This window comes from Lepidothrix coronata, unplaced genomic scaffold (assembly GCF_001604755.1).
Source record: "Lepidothrix coronata isolate B3197 unplaced genomic scaffold, Lepidothrix_coronata-1.0 Scaffold125, whole genome shotgun sequence".
In the NCBI taxonomy this organism is placed as follows: Eukaryota; Metazoa; Chordata; class Aves; order Passeriformes; family Pipridae; genus Lepidothrix; species Lepidothrix coronata.
Genome location: NW_016690305.1, coordinates 140,330 through 157,470, shown reverse-complemented (window position 1 = coordinate 157,470; position 17,141 = coordinate 140,330). Strand labels below are relative to the sequence as shown.

Sequence of the window (17,141 nt, the reverse complement as noted above, 5' to 3'; positions counted from 1 at the left end):
TAACTAACAGATGTCTTCCTTTGTTAATAACAGACGTTGGAAGAAGGGACTGCAAAGCTAAGATAGATTTGTTGAAAATTCTTTTTTGCACGTGCCACAACCTTGTTAGAACTGCTTTCCTGCCTTGTAAGAGATCATCTGATGTGCTGCTACCGTGAGATTGTTTTAGCATGTTGTGTCTCGGGGTCTGCAGTGAGTTACCCCCAGTGAAATGTCATTACTAATTGCACCATCTCCTGTAGTGCTCTGTATGTTGTGGATCTGAAGAAGTTCAGAAAGATAGCAGCTGGAGATCGACTCAGAGGACAGTACCAGGGTCTCAGTCAGGATCCCAACAGTCTGTCCAACCTTGATCAGGTGTGCTTTATTGTGTTAGTTTTGGCTTACTGGGGTATGGTGGCAGGTCAGCACCTCTCTTTTCTTGGCCAAACTTCCATCCCAGCCAGATGCTGGTGGCAGTCCTGTTATACCCTGCCTTCAAATGAGGCAGGTATTGATAGCATCAAATATAACTGGTGGGTGCAAACAACACCTTTCCCTTCAATTGTCAAAGACAATTCCCTTCAATTTGATTGTCTTAAGACAATCAAATTTTCCAGTATACAAACAAATACCTAACATAATTGGGTACTTGTTTCTTGAGCTGCCCAGCTCTGACTGCTTTACTGTGCACAGATTAATAACCTGGAGATAAGCCTTTTACTGTGATGGATGGAAAAAATAACACAATGGATTAATCAGCCAAGTCTAGTCTTCCGAACCGGTTCAGTTCAGATTTGATACTGGACTCATATTACTGCTTTAGTACTGTTTGCTAAATAACTAAATTTCAACAAAGTAAGTTCAGAAGTTGTAGTACACAAGCTTTTTCCAAAGGACTTTGTTTGGAATGGGATGAGAGGTGGATTCATCACTTTATATTTGCACTGGGGGAAAAAAAACCAAACCTCTTTACAAGAGTTAACCTTCTCAGTACTATCTCGTTGGGAGGGGAGTTGCTTCTCCCATCCTGCACCCTGTGGAAATGGCTACTAACTCTTGTTCTGCACAACAGGATTTGCCAAACAACATGATCCACCAGGTGCCAATTAAATCCCTCCCACAGGAGTGGCTGTGGTGTGAAACATGGTGTGATGATTCCTCCAAGAAGAGAGCAAAAACCATTGATCTGGTGAGTGCAGGGTGGCTTCCTCACTCTTACATCACAATGAAATACAGTGACCAATTCTAGAGGCACTTCCCTACCTCAGCCTGTATTGGGACTTACACAAGCTGAAGTTAAAAACTTGAGTGCTGAAAACATGTATTTTCTCTTACCTGGAGCAGTGACATTATTATGAATTTGAAAAGAGAATTTACACTGTTCTCTAGCTAAAATACAGACACATGTTCACCACCACCAGATTAATCCCAGCAGAGGGAAGCATATCTCTGTTCAGTGCAGAAACATTTTGTACACCTGAAGGGTCTGAACAGCCCGTGTGTTCTGTGTGCAGTGTAACAACCCCATGACCAAAGAGCCCAAGCTGCAAGCAGCCATGCGTATAGTTCCGGAATGGCAGGACTATGATCAAGAAATCAAACTGCTCCAGAGTCTTTTCCAGAAGGAAAAAGAAATGGGAACACCAGCTGAGATGCCAGGACAACACACACATGGTAATCTTTGTTTTCCTGCTTCTTTGACTTTGTCCCTGCCTGTTGGACTGCTGTTGTGTCCTCCCTCACTTGTACCGTGCACAGGCTTGGATGAGGACCTGTTAGACAGGTGGTGTAATGGGTGTAACTTCACATGATTCTGAAAGGCAGAGAACAGACTTGTTCAGTTCTGCTAGAGACCCTCACTGTTCCTGCAGTTTTGTGAGCTTGGCCTTATCTTAACCCTTAAAGAAGCACCTCTCTGCACCATGGCTGTGAACTGTCCTTCGGGCACTGGTGCCCTGCAAAGAACTATTCTTGGGGGTTTATGCTGGTTTTCAAACCAATCAGTTCAAGGCAGCTGAAACTGAGTGCTCATTTTTCTCTCCTCTTTTACAGATCCAGCAGCACACGTGGAATTATGATCCATGCAGACAAATTGAAGTCAGACTGTTTCATAGACAATTTTTATATTGAAAGCTAGTTTTTTTCCAGTATGTCTGCAAAACTGCTGAGTAATTGAATGGGATGATGTATGCATTTTTTTTACTTGCCCTTGGGTTAATTTCTGCATATGAAATAGGATCTGGATTGCTGGAATTAGCATTACTGGTTTTTTGCACCTGTGGTGGAGATGAAAGAGCCCATGATGGAATTTAGCATTTCAGAAACAAAACTTCAAAATCCACTGGAAAAGCCACAGCCTGTTCCTTCAACTGTCTCAACCACTGATGAAGATCAAGCTTGTCTCAGATCTAACTTGAGAGTCTGGGAATTGCAGACATACGTCCTAACCTCATCTAATGGAGATAATTTTTCCAGGTAACGTTATAAGGCTTAGAATTATGCCTTGAATTTGGGACACTGTTCCATCTGCAGGTTTTCAAACTGTTGGAAAAACTTCTCGGATTTGTTGAGTCTGCCCTTGATTTTGTAACAAATCCAGCATTATTTTGATTTTTCTATTTCCTGTCTTCATTTATCACCCAACTTTTGATGGTTTGGCTTGTGTAAAGCTGCAATCTATTTAAATGCCCATCCAAATACAAATGCCTAAGCTTAAAAAGTGAGGAGAACATGGAATTTGGCAGCTGAGATCATCCTAGCCCATCTGACTTGAATCAAAGTACCCTCCCTTCCTTCCTGCTCAAAGTTTAAATCAGTCTGCAGAACTGGTAGGGCTTTACTCTGGCTGTGGTTCACTGATTCATGAATGTTTTTTGCTTATGAAAAATCTGTGGAAGCTTGGAAGTTTATCATCATGTAAATTTCATCAATTTTATTTTTCTTCAAACAGAGACATTGTCACATCAATAAAAACTTTGGAGTTCTTGGGTCTTAAGCCTTAGTTCCCATTTGGTCCTTTGATCATCCTTTTTGCTTGCACACAGTCCTGATTTGATTTTGAGGTTTCTGGATATTTCACTTGCATTTGTTTTCATTCTGTGCACAGGCAAGAAAATATCTTCTTGCAGGGATTAATTATCTTGGGCTAGTTCTGTCATTTGTATTCACGTCTTCATTTTTATGCTGCCATAGTTCTGTGTTATGAACATACCAATTAAAAAAAAAGGCAGCTCAAACCTCATTTCCCTCATTCTGTAGGATTATTGTCTGCTCCCTGTAACACTGAGGGGTGGAGGAGTTGAAACATAAGAACTAAAAGTAGTACCTCTAGTACAAAATGTATAGTTCCCTGTGCAGAAATCCAAACTAGGATTACTTTTGTGCCTCCCATGTTTTTATACAGGCAAATGTTCTGTGCTGTAAGACACTCAACCTAATGATAATCCTGACTTAGGATATTCTTCTGGAATTTTTGTATTATACATCCTGTCATATTTTGGAGGAATCTGAAAGATGCCAGTTGGAGTGTTTACAGTTTGATGGGGCGACTGAACCGAAAAGCAGCTCTCGTGCAGCCAGCTCGAGCAAGGGCCCAAATCACCAACCCAAACTCTTAAAGAAAGCACATTAAGAAATATCCAGGGTCCCTGAGCTCACATCACAGGCATGGCTGGCCCATATCACTGCACCTGCACTTCTGGTGGGTACCAAAGGTGATTAGTTCTGGGAAGGTATAGGAAAGGACAGTTTATAATCCCCCTCTCCTGCGGGAGAGTTGTGCAAACATGTGGGGCTGGAGAGCAAACCATGACCTTACAGAGTCACCAGCTTACATATTTCCCACTTTGTGGGGTTTTAAATTCAGGTGGTCTGCCTGGCACTCTGGAAATTACAGGTGAGATGACTTACCCTTCCCAGCAAAACTGTTCCAGTTAAGGATAAGCAGACTTACAGTAGAAGGACTTTTTTCTATTGTAAAACACAATAATGCTCCTGCCAACAAATTGAAGTAATTACATACTGTGTCAATTAGCTTCTTTTAAACAGCTGGTCCAGCACAGGTGAGATTGTCCTTTCTGTGTTCAGCTGCAAACAAACCACTTCAGCCTTGCTGGAGTACATGGAAGAGCACAGGACTAGGTGGGCAGCAGCTGTACACCACCTTTCCATCCAGGGATGGATAAGGAAAGAACGTGCCCAAAGGCCTCAGAACAAGAGAAGCTTCCTGTGAAACATGGCCCTCTCCTATCTAGAACCATATCTGTGCTTATTTTTTCCCCCAAATTTTATTAGAAGCTATAAGACAAGAACAAAGCAACCTCTTAAATTCAGCACAACATTTAAAATGCCTTGTTTGGTGTTGAATAAGGAGAAAATATTTTTAAATTAAATGTCAGTTACAGAATTATTTTTTTAAATTATGCTCGTCCATTCTGATAGTTAATGTATGCATTTGAAAACCCACACTGCATCCTTTTTTTTTTTTTGAATTATAAGATCTAGCAAGCTCTGAAGGATGTTTTTGTTCCCTCTGGTTAACAGAGGCCATGCTCTTCTATTCAGTTGTTATTAAGAAAGTCATCTAACAACTGGTACAGAAAGAAACCAGAAACATGCAGTAAGATTCTATACCTTTGCAGTGCTTGTAAGAGTCCTGTGCCTGTTCTCCAGTACGATACAAAATGCACGTGGTACTGATCATTCTCAATGTGAACTACTTCCATTCTTCCTGGGAAGCCACTATTTATTTGCACCCAAGAATAACAGTCATAAAGGGAATAATCACTTATTTTGGGTCTGTGCATATGACTGCTCCTAGTGCTCAACTGGGCCTTAAAAGAAAAATATTTTGACAGCTCCGTCTAGAAAGCATCTTGGAGTGAGATGCTTATTGAAATAGTCCTGCTTCTGATCATATGGCCTGGTCCTGTAACTGGTAAGACTGATGACGATGAAAAACAGAAAATGTGGATTACAGAGGTCACAAAGTAATTTTGGATTCCTCAGACTAGAAAGGCCACTTCTGTGGCAAAGCGATGACAGTGTTCCAGTCTCTGGCTACAAGCAGCTTGTCCTCTTGGTGGGGACTTCACAATGAGAAATGCCCTGTACTTTATTTTAAAAGGAAGATTTCACTGCCTTACTAGGAAACAAATAGTGGAGAAATAAGTCTTTAAGATTTCTTTTTCATTTAGATATTGGGGGACGGGTTGTAATGGAAATGAAAGGGACATGTACAAAGCAGTAAATATCCAGTCACAGTCTTATGAACCAAAACATTTTTTAAAATATGACCTGTTTTTATTCAGCTCTTCCATAATCTGTTCAAGACTATTCCATGACTCTGTGTGGCACTGATACCAAGTGACCCGAGGTATTGGGAGTTACTCTTTACTGAATGTTGCCTCAGATCACGGGGAGTTTCCCAGTGCAGTGGCAACAAGAAGATCTGACATCATTAAAACCTCTGCTGTTCTTTACCCACTTCTGTCCTGTTGATTGCTTTGGGGTTGATAACTGAGGTTTTAATGGTGTTGCTTAGAACATGTTTTTCACTTCCTGTATTCAAGTGTTGGGATATTGAAAGGCTAGAAGGGAAAGGGAGGAATTCCTCCTATCTGCCAGTGTTGGTATTGGAGTAACCCCTAAACTGAAGTACTTCTGTTAAAAAAAAGAATAAAAATATTTTATATAAATCTACCTTTTAGGTCTTTTTTTTTTCAACTCTTATAAAAACCCACTACTTATAAAAGATGTTTTTATGTCAATTTTCTTCATTTGATTAGGTTTTCCACTGATACTTCATAGTAAGCACTTGGAAACGTGATTGACCAATACTACTTCCAAGTACAGAGCTGTGTCTGGGTCTCTTCTGGAGCTGGGAATGGATTCCAAACCCCTATAGGACTCTCAAGCCTCTCAACCAGAGGATCTTTATTAATGAAAGAGCTATAAAGTAGACAGCTTGACACAGAAAGCCCAGCTGAATGCCATAGAAATATGTATTTGCTTTCCTACAGTTGGCTGTTTGAACTTGGTCAGGTTTGGAAAATGAGAATAAATCCTAGGAGACAACTAAAAGGGGAAAAGGAAGCAGCCAGAAAGAATAAATACATGACGTGGCTATGGCCTCCTCAACCACTAAGGAGTTTTACACTCCCCTCCCCTGTTTGCTTTTCAAAGTACATATTTAAGCATGAGACTGTACATGCTTTACGCCCAGGACTGATCCCCCTCCACCCCAAAAGAGCTGTGTAAGTGAGAAACTGATTGGCTGGGGGAAAGGGAGTAATTTTTTTTTTCCAAAAATCTATTTTAAAAATTGTATTAAGCTCAATACAACAGGGCTTTTTATGAGCAACCTGTCCAGCACCCATGTCCAGCTCTTATCAGTAAGCAGAGCCAGCTTTTCCAGCACAAGACAAGGCTGTGCCCTGAACTAACATCCTGGGCAGACACAGTCACCTCTGCACCATCACACAGAGGCTCAGGTGGGGACTGTCCATTGCCCTGTGCAGCGGGTGCCTCTGTCAAGGAGTTTGCCACAAAACCAAAGCAGGACTTAACCCAAAGCTCTGTTCAGTGCTGCTTCTGGTGTTTTGGGCACAGCAGCTTACATCCAGCTCCTATCCCCACGGGAGAAACGAAACAGAGAAGCCTCTGCACACATCCCAGGCACTCGGTTCCTTTCTTGTTTGCCATGTACCATTTGGGCTCTACCTGGGGAACAGATTTACAGACATATCAGGGTAGGCAGCACTTGGTCTGCAGGTAAACATCACCTGTCTGTGTGCTGCTCTTGTTGCCCATTTCCAACTGTTAGTCAAATACTTGCACTGACATAACAAGATGAAAATTCAAGTCCCAGAAACGCACTTCAGAGCTCGACAAATTGCAACAGTTATGGTGCCATCACCAGGGCTTAGATGTAGGGGCAGGGATACCCCCTGCCAGTCTTCCATGTACACTGTGCCAGGCCTGAAGAGACCCTCCCTGGATTACTGGTTTGGCCTGGGCCCCCACCCAGGGCACAAATGGTAGTGCCTGTGCATACAAAAAACCCCCTGAATTTAGCACAAGGCACATGCCAGCACCCTCAGCTGTGCTCTGGGTGTGACAGACGTTCCTGTCCTGTCCCCAGGGACTTCTTGCCCCCACAGTGCCCCCAGAGTCCAGGCCATTGGATTTAATCCTGACCCCAGCAGTCACCTGCAGTCTGTGCCACGACAGAAACCCCTGCATCCATGCAGGCAATCACAGGGGCTTCTGACTGGAAGGTCTCCCTGGGCTCTGACCAGCTTGTCAGGTCAGTCCTTCCACTGCCCCTCGACAGTGAGTGCAGGCTGAGTGTCACTGCAAACCCTGTTTGAAAAAAGGGTTGAAAGAACACTGATCTCCCACTGATGTGGAACTCCCCCCAGCAGCTCTGTGGTGCCTCCACCACCCATCTCACCAGCTCGTAGCTGTTCAGAAGATCTTCAGTTACTCTGCCCAACAAGTGCAGCCTGGTTTGCAGTCCCTGCAAAAATGCACCCCAGGAAAGGAGTTAAACCTGTGCCCTCTGGACCGAAGAGATTGTCCAATGTGCCATCTCTAACACAGCCACTGCCAATGGGACACAGAGCATGAGGTTCCTCGAGGAACTGACTTTGCCAAACCCTGCTGCTCCCCCAGACCAGCCTTGCAAGTCACAGAAAGGTTCATTCTGACACTGGATTTACACTTCATGCTTCCACCTTGGCCAGCAGTAACAGCAAATATTCCTACATTCAAAGCCTACCCACAAGGAAATTCCTCTCCATTTGCTCTGCCCGCCTCCTCTTTGCCAAATAACTATATTTACCTAATCAAGAGTATTGCTAATGGATTATACACTCCATCTGTTTTGATTCAACACGCTGATGTTCACTGACTTGAAGAAAATTAAAGACCTCTCCCTCACTCTCCCTTTCTGCAGTTTATGCTGCAGCATGTATGCCAGCTGCTTGTTGGAATCCAGATAATTGAACAGCATTCCCTAATCAGGACACTCAGGGAAAATCACTTCTGACTACCAGGGTTTATTGCTGACTAGACTTTATTAAGACCACTGCTAATACAGATTGTGCTGTGCTTGGAATACATTGAATTTGTTCCTTATCTGGCAGCTTGAGGCTTGATGAGGAATGAAAACAGTGTTTCTTCTGTGTGAGAATCTTGAATACACCTGATTATGGCACAAGCAGGGTCGTCTTCTGCTCCTGGGCAACAGGAGACCCATGATAAGCAATCAGGCATTCTGCTCCTTCAACTTTTTTTTTCTCTTCCTCTTTTCTGGGGAAAGTTTACACCGTTCATAGTTACCACATCTCCCTTCTCTGCTGAAAAGAACAGGTCTCAGCTCTTAGACTCTCAGTCTCCAACCTTTTCCCTACATTTAGGTATTTATTTACTACAATAAATATTCAGTAAGGACTTCCAGATATCAAAGTATTTCCTTCATCCTTTAGACTGTTTTCTTGATATTTTCTGGTTTCCTTGGTTTTAGTGGTTTTTAGTTTTTTAATTTTTTTTTTTTAATAAATAAAATGAAATCCTGGCACCAAAACTAGATACATTCAATTCCACCAACACTACAACAAGAAAATATGTTTGTGTGCATGTGTATTTTTGTACATGCAAAATCGTTCTCCCAAATGTATTTGCCTTTTATACCATCAAACTCCGCAGGAATCCTTCTACCCGTCTCACTGAGAATTTATTTGTACTGCTTGTCTACCACAATCACGAAAGCCCCTTTCTGACTCAGGAATATGGTCCCCTATTTGCTGGAACTCTTTGTGTTTCGTATTCCTAAAGCTGCAATTTCAAACTTGCCTCACTGAAGTGCTTTTGTGGTTCCCCTGCAGAAAGAGGCCCCAGAGTTCTGCTCTGCTGCTTGTCATCCAGGGCTGCTCAACAGCTGCCACCACAATTGCTTCCAGACCTTATGAAAGCACCAAATAGCTCAGATCACTGCAGAGGAAAAGAATCTCAAACACCTATTTAATGGGGTTTCCCCACTAACTATTACTACAAGAACTTTGCTAACTGGTTCTCAATCCTTTTAGCACATGTTCCAACGATGCAGTGACATTAATTTGGAGCAAGAAGGTAGGATTTTGTGAAGCATTTATGTATACACTCAGTGCTGCTATTATTCCCCAAAGTCACAATGGCTTGACAAGAATTATGTCCCATGAAACCCCCTCAAGAGTCATTTCAGCTCTCAGGGCAACCACTGATGTCCCAGGAGCTTCCCCTCTGGTTTCAGATGAATGTGTGGACAAGTAATTCTTTGTTGAGCTTCCCTGGAATATGTGCCTTATCTTCCACAGTTTATCAAAACCTGACATCCTTGGGTCAGGGATTTCTCCAGCCACCTCTTCAGATTCCTTCTAAATATCAGTTACTGAATTGTCCCTTTAGAAAAATCTTAAAATATCAGCTGCTCAACGTGTATTGCAGCAGACTAATGAAGATATCCCAAAACAGCTGGTATATTAAGGTTTTTACAAACAGCACACACGTACCTATTAAGTAGCCTGATTTTTATTAGCACAGTGTTGCCATCTTCACCTAGGAACAAAGCTAAATGAGTTAAGGACATTTTTCCAAATGTTCTATTTCTTGTCCTTAAACTGAACTGTATTTAAGATGTGTCCAAGATTGTGTTTCTCTATCTTGGGTAAATAAGGCCTTATCTGTTGCTGTGCTGGCAGCCTCTGAGGCCAGTTAGGAGCCCTGCTGACCGAGTTATGCTCCTGCCCCAGGAATGTGGCTCTAACTCTGGAGGGAGACACATTGGCAGGCTTGTATGGGAAAAACTCCTCACTGCTGCTGATCTGTCTGGATCTCTGTAGGAACACACTGTTTTGTTTTCACAACCCATTCCTCTGGGGTCTTTCAAAAAAAACTCAGACAAAAAGTAAGGGACTGGATGCTTTTGGCCACACGAACGTTGTCCATATTTGTCCCTACAACATCACTGACTGCTGGTTTGAAAGGTACCACCCGAGTCACCAAGGCCAGTACCTTGATACCACAACCACCACTGCAGGATCTCATTCCCAGATGTATCCAAATCTCCTTAAATGAGTTGGGTTTTCACTCCCCCAGTCCTAGCACTCAGAGGTTCAAACCTCACCACACTGACTGATGGAAATCACCTTCCAGCTGCCCACCTCAGCTTACCTGTAGCAATGTCACACTCTTTGTCTCACATCTCACATCTGACTTTAACTTTTACAACTTTTCTTTTTCTTCCCTGCCACCACTCCCCTTTACCCTTTTTCACTGAATAAACAAGACAGGTTCTTAAAATAGGGTGACCTTACAGTAGGTGACCCAATTTTCTGTCGGAAGCTGCTTGCTCACAATCACACTGCTGCGTGGTCCTTTAATGAAGATAACCGAAAGAAAGGACTCCGACCGTGCTGCCCGGTGATCTCAGCAGATGTTCTGAGCTGTAGAGGGAGCACTTGCACCGCGCAAAAAATCCACAAGTGCCCGCTGACCCCTCCCCTGCAACTTCCAGCAATTTTTAAGCTGGGAAAAATTTGTCACATGTGGTCGACTGTGGCGTTCCATGGGGGGAAAAAAAAAAAAAAAAAAAAAGAAAGTGAAAGAATGAAAAGAGGAAGAAAAAACCAGATTCCAAAGCTGGAGTGTGGCAGGCTGCACCCAGCCCAGCCCAAAGAGGAGGAACACATGCTCCTGCCCCATCACTGAATACACATCAACATATGCAGTGAGCACCAGCTCTGTGGAGTACTGATGCATGCACCAGGTTTGATAGCAGCAAGTCAGAAGGCTTTTCAATGAAGTTCAAATATAGTTACCTTGAAAAGGTGCAAATGCTTCCAGGAAAAGGAGCAGCCAAACAGATCAAATCGTGAGTGGGTTTTTCTTTTTCTTTTTCCTTTTTTTTTTTTTTTTTTTTTTTTTTTTGGTTTTGGTTTTTATTGGGTTTTTTTTGTTTGGTTGGTTTTTTTACTGTTTATTAACAATAAAATAATGTGAAACTGCTATTTCACTTACCATCAACTTTCTAGTGCAAATCATGAGCAAAATCATTTATTCATTCAAATGAAGAGTATCATCCCCTTTTAGCACTACACTACAATTAGGGCACCCCTCTTACAAAAGTGGATTGGTTCTAGGAGAAATGGGCTGGAAACACAGAGATCTTCACAGTACATTGAACCAGGTTTATTTGGTCCACTGCCTTGTATCCAGTCATGACTATCACAGGCTCTTTGACAAGAGTGGGCAAAAAATCTTGTAGAAAGTAATTTAGAGACACCTGCACAGTTCAAGAATCATCTTCCTACTGCCTGCCATGGCAGAAAAGACTCTGATGGAAAGGCAGAAGACTGACCTTCCTACAGGAAGGTCCTATTTCCAAGAGAAGCTGTCGTCTCACCTCCCACTCAGAGAAACACTTTTCCCCCGCCAACATTAAAACGTAAAAACTAATATAATACTTAAAATCAAATATGTATTTTCAAGACATTCATGCTGTCACTGATATAACTGATAAATTTAATTTCCTTAAAGGGTGAGCCCTGGATATACAGTGTGTGAACATGTGTCCCCCTTTTTTCGTGTTTGTAAAACAACCAAGAGTACACAGTGATTAAGTCATAAAAGTACATGTGCACAGGAGAGCTAAAGCTGTGCTCTGTCTCCACTCTGAAGCAAGTCTTGTCTGAGTTTCAAAGTGCCTTTCTGCTTACTTCTGTTGGACAAACCCACTGGGGAACAAGATGCAATCCTTCTCTTCCTCATTGTCAGAGTTCCTGCCTTGCCTGTTTTCTCTCCAGCAGACAGCTGATGCATGAGAAACCTCTCACCAGCTCATATCCGTGGAATAATAAATGTACCTGATCACTTTTTGTTGCTGATCAAAGCAAAAACTACATTCTAAAAGCAGAAATCAGGAGACAGAGTCAGCCCCATCAAGTATAAACTGAATATTTTAACATCTGGAAGTTGATTTTAAAAGCTCTTCAGCAAAGCCCAGGAATTTTGCAGACGAAGGTGTCAAGGAATGAGATATTAGAAAGCTCTTGCTACTGGGATCCAACCTTGCAACCACCTAAACACTGTCCAGCTTATTTGCTCATTGGTTCACTTACTTAAGGCTGTAAAGCTTTGTGTCTGTGTAGCAGAAAATAAGAGAGAAGCAGGTCCTGTAAGTCAGCATTAACCAAAGCACTGATCAGTGCATGTGGATCAGAAATGCTCAGAGAAATTTATCTGCTGCCAGCAAACAGCACAGACTCTGAGGAAGAAATGAAGCCATTGCTTTAGATACATCTCACTATCCTAAACTATCACTAACTGGTCTAAAAATCCTTGAAATAGGCACTTTTTTTTTTCCTTTTGTTATTCCTTTCTTATCCCAAGCTATGCTGGGGAATGACAGGGAAGTTTTCCTCTCCATGTACCAGCCCTAAAATAGGCAGGGCTCATCAGCTTCTGGTACTGAAACAGAATTGATGTGACAGAGAAAAGGCCATTTCAAAATCTTCCAGTCCCTTTAACATTAAAAGATGTCCTTCAGACAGACAATTCAACCAAAATAACTCATCAAATCTTACATCTGCTTTTCTTAATTGGCAAACCCTAACACAGAGAGCTCAACCACTGCAGATCTACTTGCAGAGGGGTCCCAGTGCCTGAAGCCAGCACAGAAATGAGAGGTACAGAAAATGCAGGCCACTAAAGCCAGAGAGGATCCACCCTGACTGCTGACATGCCAGATGTCAGGAAAAGGCACACAGTTCTCCTGCAGAACCAGGGGAATAAGAGGAGGTGACACTTGGCTGCAGGGACTGGAGAATTGCTGCAGATGAACTAATCCAAACACAGCCCTGCAACAGATCCAACCCGACTGACACTGTGGCTGTGCACCTACAGGCCCTTGGGGTGGGAACAGGGAGGGCCACCTTCAGAAAAATTGCACCCAGGAATGTTAATTAATGCAGTATCTTAAAAGATGACAGAATTTTCCACAAAAATTGAAGAACAAAAAAATAGTCACTACCCTACAGCAGCCACAGAAAGCCATAACTTAATAAGTACTTGTCTTTCTTCCTTTTATATTCTTACTTTCTTCATGTTTGAGCACAACAGAGACGAATCTGAAATTCGTGTAATCCCAGTGTGACATCACATTCAAACTCAGACACAAACTCCCCTGTTTGGATCTGCAGTTTCCCGAGGGGGAGAGGACAAGGAGTCATGTGCCTGGGACCTACAACTGCAACCTGGAACCTACAACCTACAGCAGGAACCTACAGCTCAAAGTGCCTTTCCAAGACACTGTTTGCTCAGCCCACCTGCACTCATCCAGGTGTGCCCATGGAGAAGAGGGAGAGGTTTCACAAATTATCTCCCATGCTTTCTCCAGCAGAGTTCAGAGGTGTCAGACTTGCTCCTAAACAAGTGCTCTGCATGCTCACAGTTTGTATGTCACAGGAGAACTACAAGTAAGTAATTAAAGAATTACTGAAATCAGTAGCCAGGCTACCACAATAATAGAAATCCAAAGCAGAAGCAGAAGGGAAGAATTAATTCATCATCTAATTAGAAAGCAACTCACAACCTTCTCTAACTAAGCTAGTGGCAGGAGGCAAAGTGTTCAGATAAAAACAAGCAGTACTGAACAGCAAAGATAGAAAAACAGTGCAAAGAAACCCACTACTGCTGAAATGATGGACTCATGACCTGAAAGCAGATACATTACTAATTTCAACTATTTATGTCCTTTTTTATTGCCTTTTGGCTCTGGTTTGCTCTCACTGGCCCATTAGAAGGTTATTAAGAACACAAGCAATTAATAATATATCCACAGTCACACCAACAGAATTTTGTTTGTTACTGTGGCCCCAAGAGCCTCTTAAACTTATTGTACTTGGGGCTTTTTCTGAATGGGGGCTAAGACCTGTGTACATGGACTAGTTCACACATATAAAACAACATCAATATTTTGAAGTTAGTTTCTGGAGAAATAGCAAACCTGGAAATACTCGGTTGTGGGTTCCAGCTCTGACAGCTGCCAGGGGGCAAGAACCAAGGCACCAGAACTTTGATTACACAGTCCCATACCAAATACCCCCTCTGTCCTCCAAAGAGCCTTTTGGAGCCACAATTTGCAGGAACATTTTCAACTGTTTGAATTTATCGCAAAAAACGCACACCCACACAAACCACACAATCCTCCAACTCCTGTCTTCTCCTGCACTTGAAATGGAGTTTCACGGAGCAAAAGAGGTCCTCTGGAATGTATGGAGTGTCGTTCATTCGAAGCCTTGTTCCACACAGCTCCATCCAGCTTCACTGTGAGGCCTGGGTGGAAAAGAAACCCCCTAAAACAGCCTAAGGTTATGTTGGGAACGACCCCGAACAGCACACAGTGAACTCCTGAGCAGCTCACGAGTCCTAAGCATTTGTGTGGGCAAAAATAAAGCCAGTACTGAGAATACCATATTCATTCATGTAAAAGCAAGAAGTGACCACACTTATGTGTCCAGAGCCAAACCAGAAGTTCAGTGGAACTTCAATAGGAAGTTCAATAAGAACACAAAATAGAGACATCCGAGCTTCAGAAGGTGACATTTGGATTTAAAAAACAAAACAAAACAAACAAACAAAAAACTACCAACCTAGCATTTTGCTAATGTTTTTTATTTTTATTAGCAAAGTGTAAATCAATCCCTTCTGAACAACTCACTGTGAGCAAACTGCAGGATGGAGTAAGACAGGTCCAAGTCTTACTGTGTCTAGTTCAAGTGTAGTTCCAGAGTTGGGGCAGGCCCAGCCCCATTTCTTTCACCCACAGCATTAACTACACACCTGGAAAGCAACCAGATTCACCAGGTTGATCTGACAAGAATAAATGTTTGGAGTTTATTTTGGTGGGGTTGTTTTTTGCCAGGCCAAGTTTCCAAACAGGATGATTCTAAGGCCACATCATCACTGTGTGCAACAGAAGGAACAGCAGTGGGATCACATGAATTAAAAAAAAAAAATTAAAAAATCTATCTATAGTGGAAGAGCAGAGAGGGGGCAGTGGGATGGGACTGACCTCATTTTTCACAGGTGCTGAAAATTATATAAAATTAAATGCAATGTAGAAACAAACTTTTAAAGTAACAGCAAGGAATTAAATGAAACAATCCTGTAGCTGTTATTGAGAATACAAATGAACTTCTTGATGCCTGAGCCAAGTCATTGAATTGACAACTCTTACTTCCATTAAAGCTGTAAATAAGCAGTCTAGAAAAACTCCCTCTGGTGTATTCCTCTGGTGCTGTGTGACATATTCACATTCTAAGTATTTACTGAGCAGTCCCCACGTTTGAATACAGTACAGCAAGGTATGATCACAATCCAGAACTGCATCAACTCCTTGCTAGGAAGTGCAGAAAGAATCCTGAGCTGTCACTGAACTGTGAGTTAATTAAGGAGGAGAGGAGGAAATGGTAACATCAACCACGAGACTGCCAACAAATTTCAAACTTAAAACAATTATGACACAGCGGCATGCCTTTGCAGAAGCAATATTTACTTGGACAGTTCAAAAGCAAAGCAAAGTAACTTAACAGAAATCCAGGGTCCTGACGCTGCTTTGGGGTCAATAGAAAAACAATTTGTGACTGACCTAAACGTTACTTACCTGCAAGGAGACGAGTGCTACATCACCAGGCATCAGCTTCCAAGCATCTCCTGAGACCAGATCCAGAAGAGGTGTTCATTTTCTCTGTTATCATAGAGCCTGTAGCAAAAAGCAGAGCTCAGTCTAATCAGCAGCTTCAAGGTAATAATTTCACACCACTCGGCTGAGGCAGAACTTCACAGCTCATCAGCTAGCAAGTGGAAAAATCACTTTTGTCCTAAATTAGTTTTTTTTCCCCTAGTGAAGATACCATCAAACCCCCTGTCATCAGGTTTTATTGGAGGCCTGTCTAGTGTAGAGGCTGTGCACAGGAAGAGATTTCATCACAGAGCTCAACACTCACTGACCAGTGACCACAAATTCTCACTTTCGCTCATCAGTGCTCTGAAAGATGCTAATAAACATCATTATGGATAACAGCCTGTGTGTGTATGTTCTTGATACAGGCCATAGAAACGGTTTGTGCACAGTAAAAGGAGCATGTGTTCAGTTGTAACACAGCAAATAAAAAGCCCAGGTTAGCTCTGGCAGCCTGGACCTCACCCTGCAGGCACAGGGACACCTTGCCAACAGCTGGGCTGCCTGAAACCTTCCCATCCCATGTTGACTTTTCCTACAGTTCAACCAACATAAAGATGCCCACACAAAACACTCCAGGCAAAGCCTGCCTGGCAAGGAGGTTTGAATCCCTTCGTTAAGGCAGAGGCAGGTTAGAGAAATTCCAAACAAACCACTTTCACCTGTAGGGATCCCAGCTCCTGCCATCACTCCCTTGGCAAACAGCACAGGAAGTGTGGTATGATATGAGAGTGGCTAGTTTAGCCACAGCCTTCAACAAAGTTCACTGCACCTCCCTACAGCTCTCAGCAGTAATATACTTTGTTGTTTTATTATTTTTATATCTAAACCAGTCACTTTTAAACTGACCATGGGTGAGATTGTCACTTTAATGGGTAATGAGCTTCTGCAATAAAATCTACATATTACAAAAAGTCCAGTCCTGCAAGGAACTGTGTGCTGTGGCTCAGCCACAGTGAAACCACCCAGGAGGTACCAGCTCATGAGCAGCTGACACCAAAACACCCTACTCTGGTTATCCTGATCCGACAGCCTGTGCTACAGGAAGGTTCCACAGAATCCAAGATTCACAAAATTAACCAACACAACACAATCCTATTCCTTGTACAGTTAAATAATGATGTACAGTGGTACAGAACTACCTCAGAAAATAAGAATTATTAGCCTGCAAAAATAAAAGTTGAATCCTACTGCTCTAGACTACTTCCATACCAAAGGCAGCATCCAAGTTGTGCCTTTGCTTGCATTCATATCCAAAACCAGTAGGGACTATCCAGAAAAAAAGATCCACAGTAAATCCCCTGAAAACTGACTGCAGTTCCAGCTTGTCTCTGTAACACTGGCACTCTGTTACCTCTTAATCTGCTGTAGGGTGTCC

The 17,141-nt window shown here is 42.5% G+C and overlaps 1 protein-coding gene across 5 annotated transcripts in view; it reads left to right on the top strand.

Annotated features, from left to right (window-relative positions):
* Window positions 1–5,682, top strand: part of UGGT1 (UDP-glucose glycoprotein glucosyltransferase 1) — a 43,413-nt gene extending 37,731 nt beyond the window's left edge. For all 5 annotated transcript variants that reach the window (XM_017826346.1, XM_017826342.1, XM_017826345.1 and 2 more), the window contains 4 exons: window positions 243–357; window positions 1,055–1,171; window positions 1,497–1,656; window positions 2,035–5,682. In XM_017826346.1, coding sequence (XP_017681835.1) covers window positions 243–357; window positions 1,055–1,171; window positions 1,497–1,656; window positions 2,035–2,060 — 418 coding nt within the window. In that variant the 3' untranslated portion in view covers window positions 2,061–5,682. The remainder of the gene's footprint in view (window positions 1–242; window positions 358–1,054; window positions 1,172–1,496; window positions 1,657–2,034) is intronic.
* The last annotated feature ends 11,459 nt before the right edge of the window (window positions 5,683–17,141 follow it).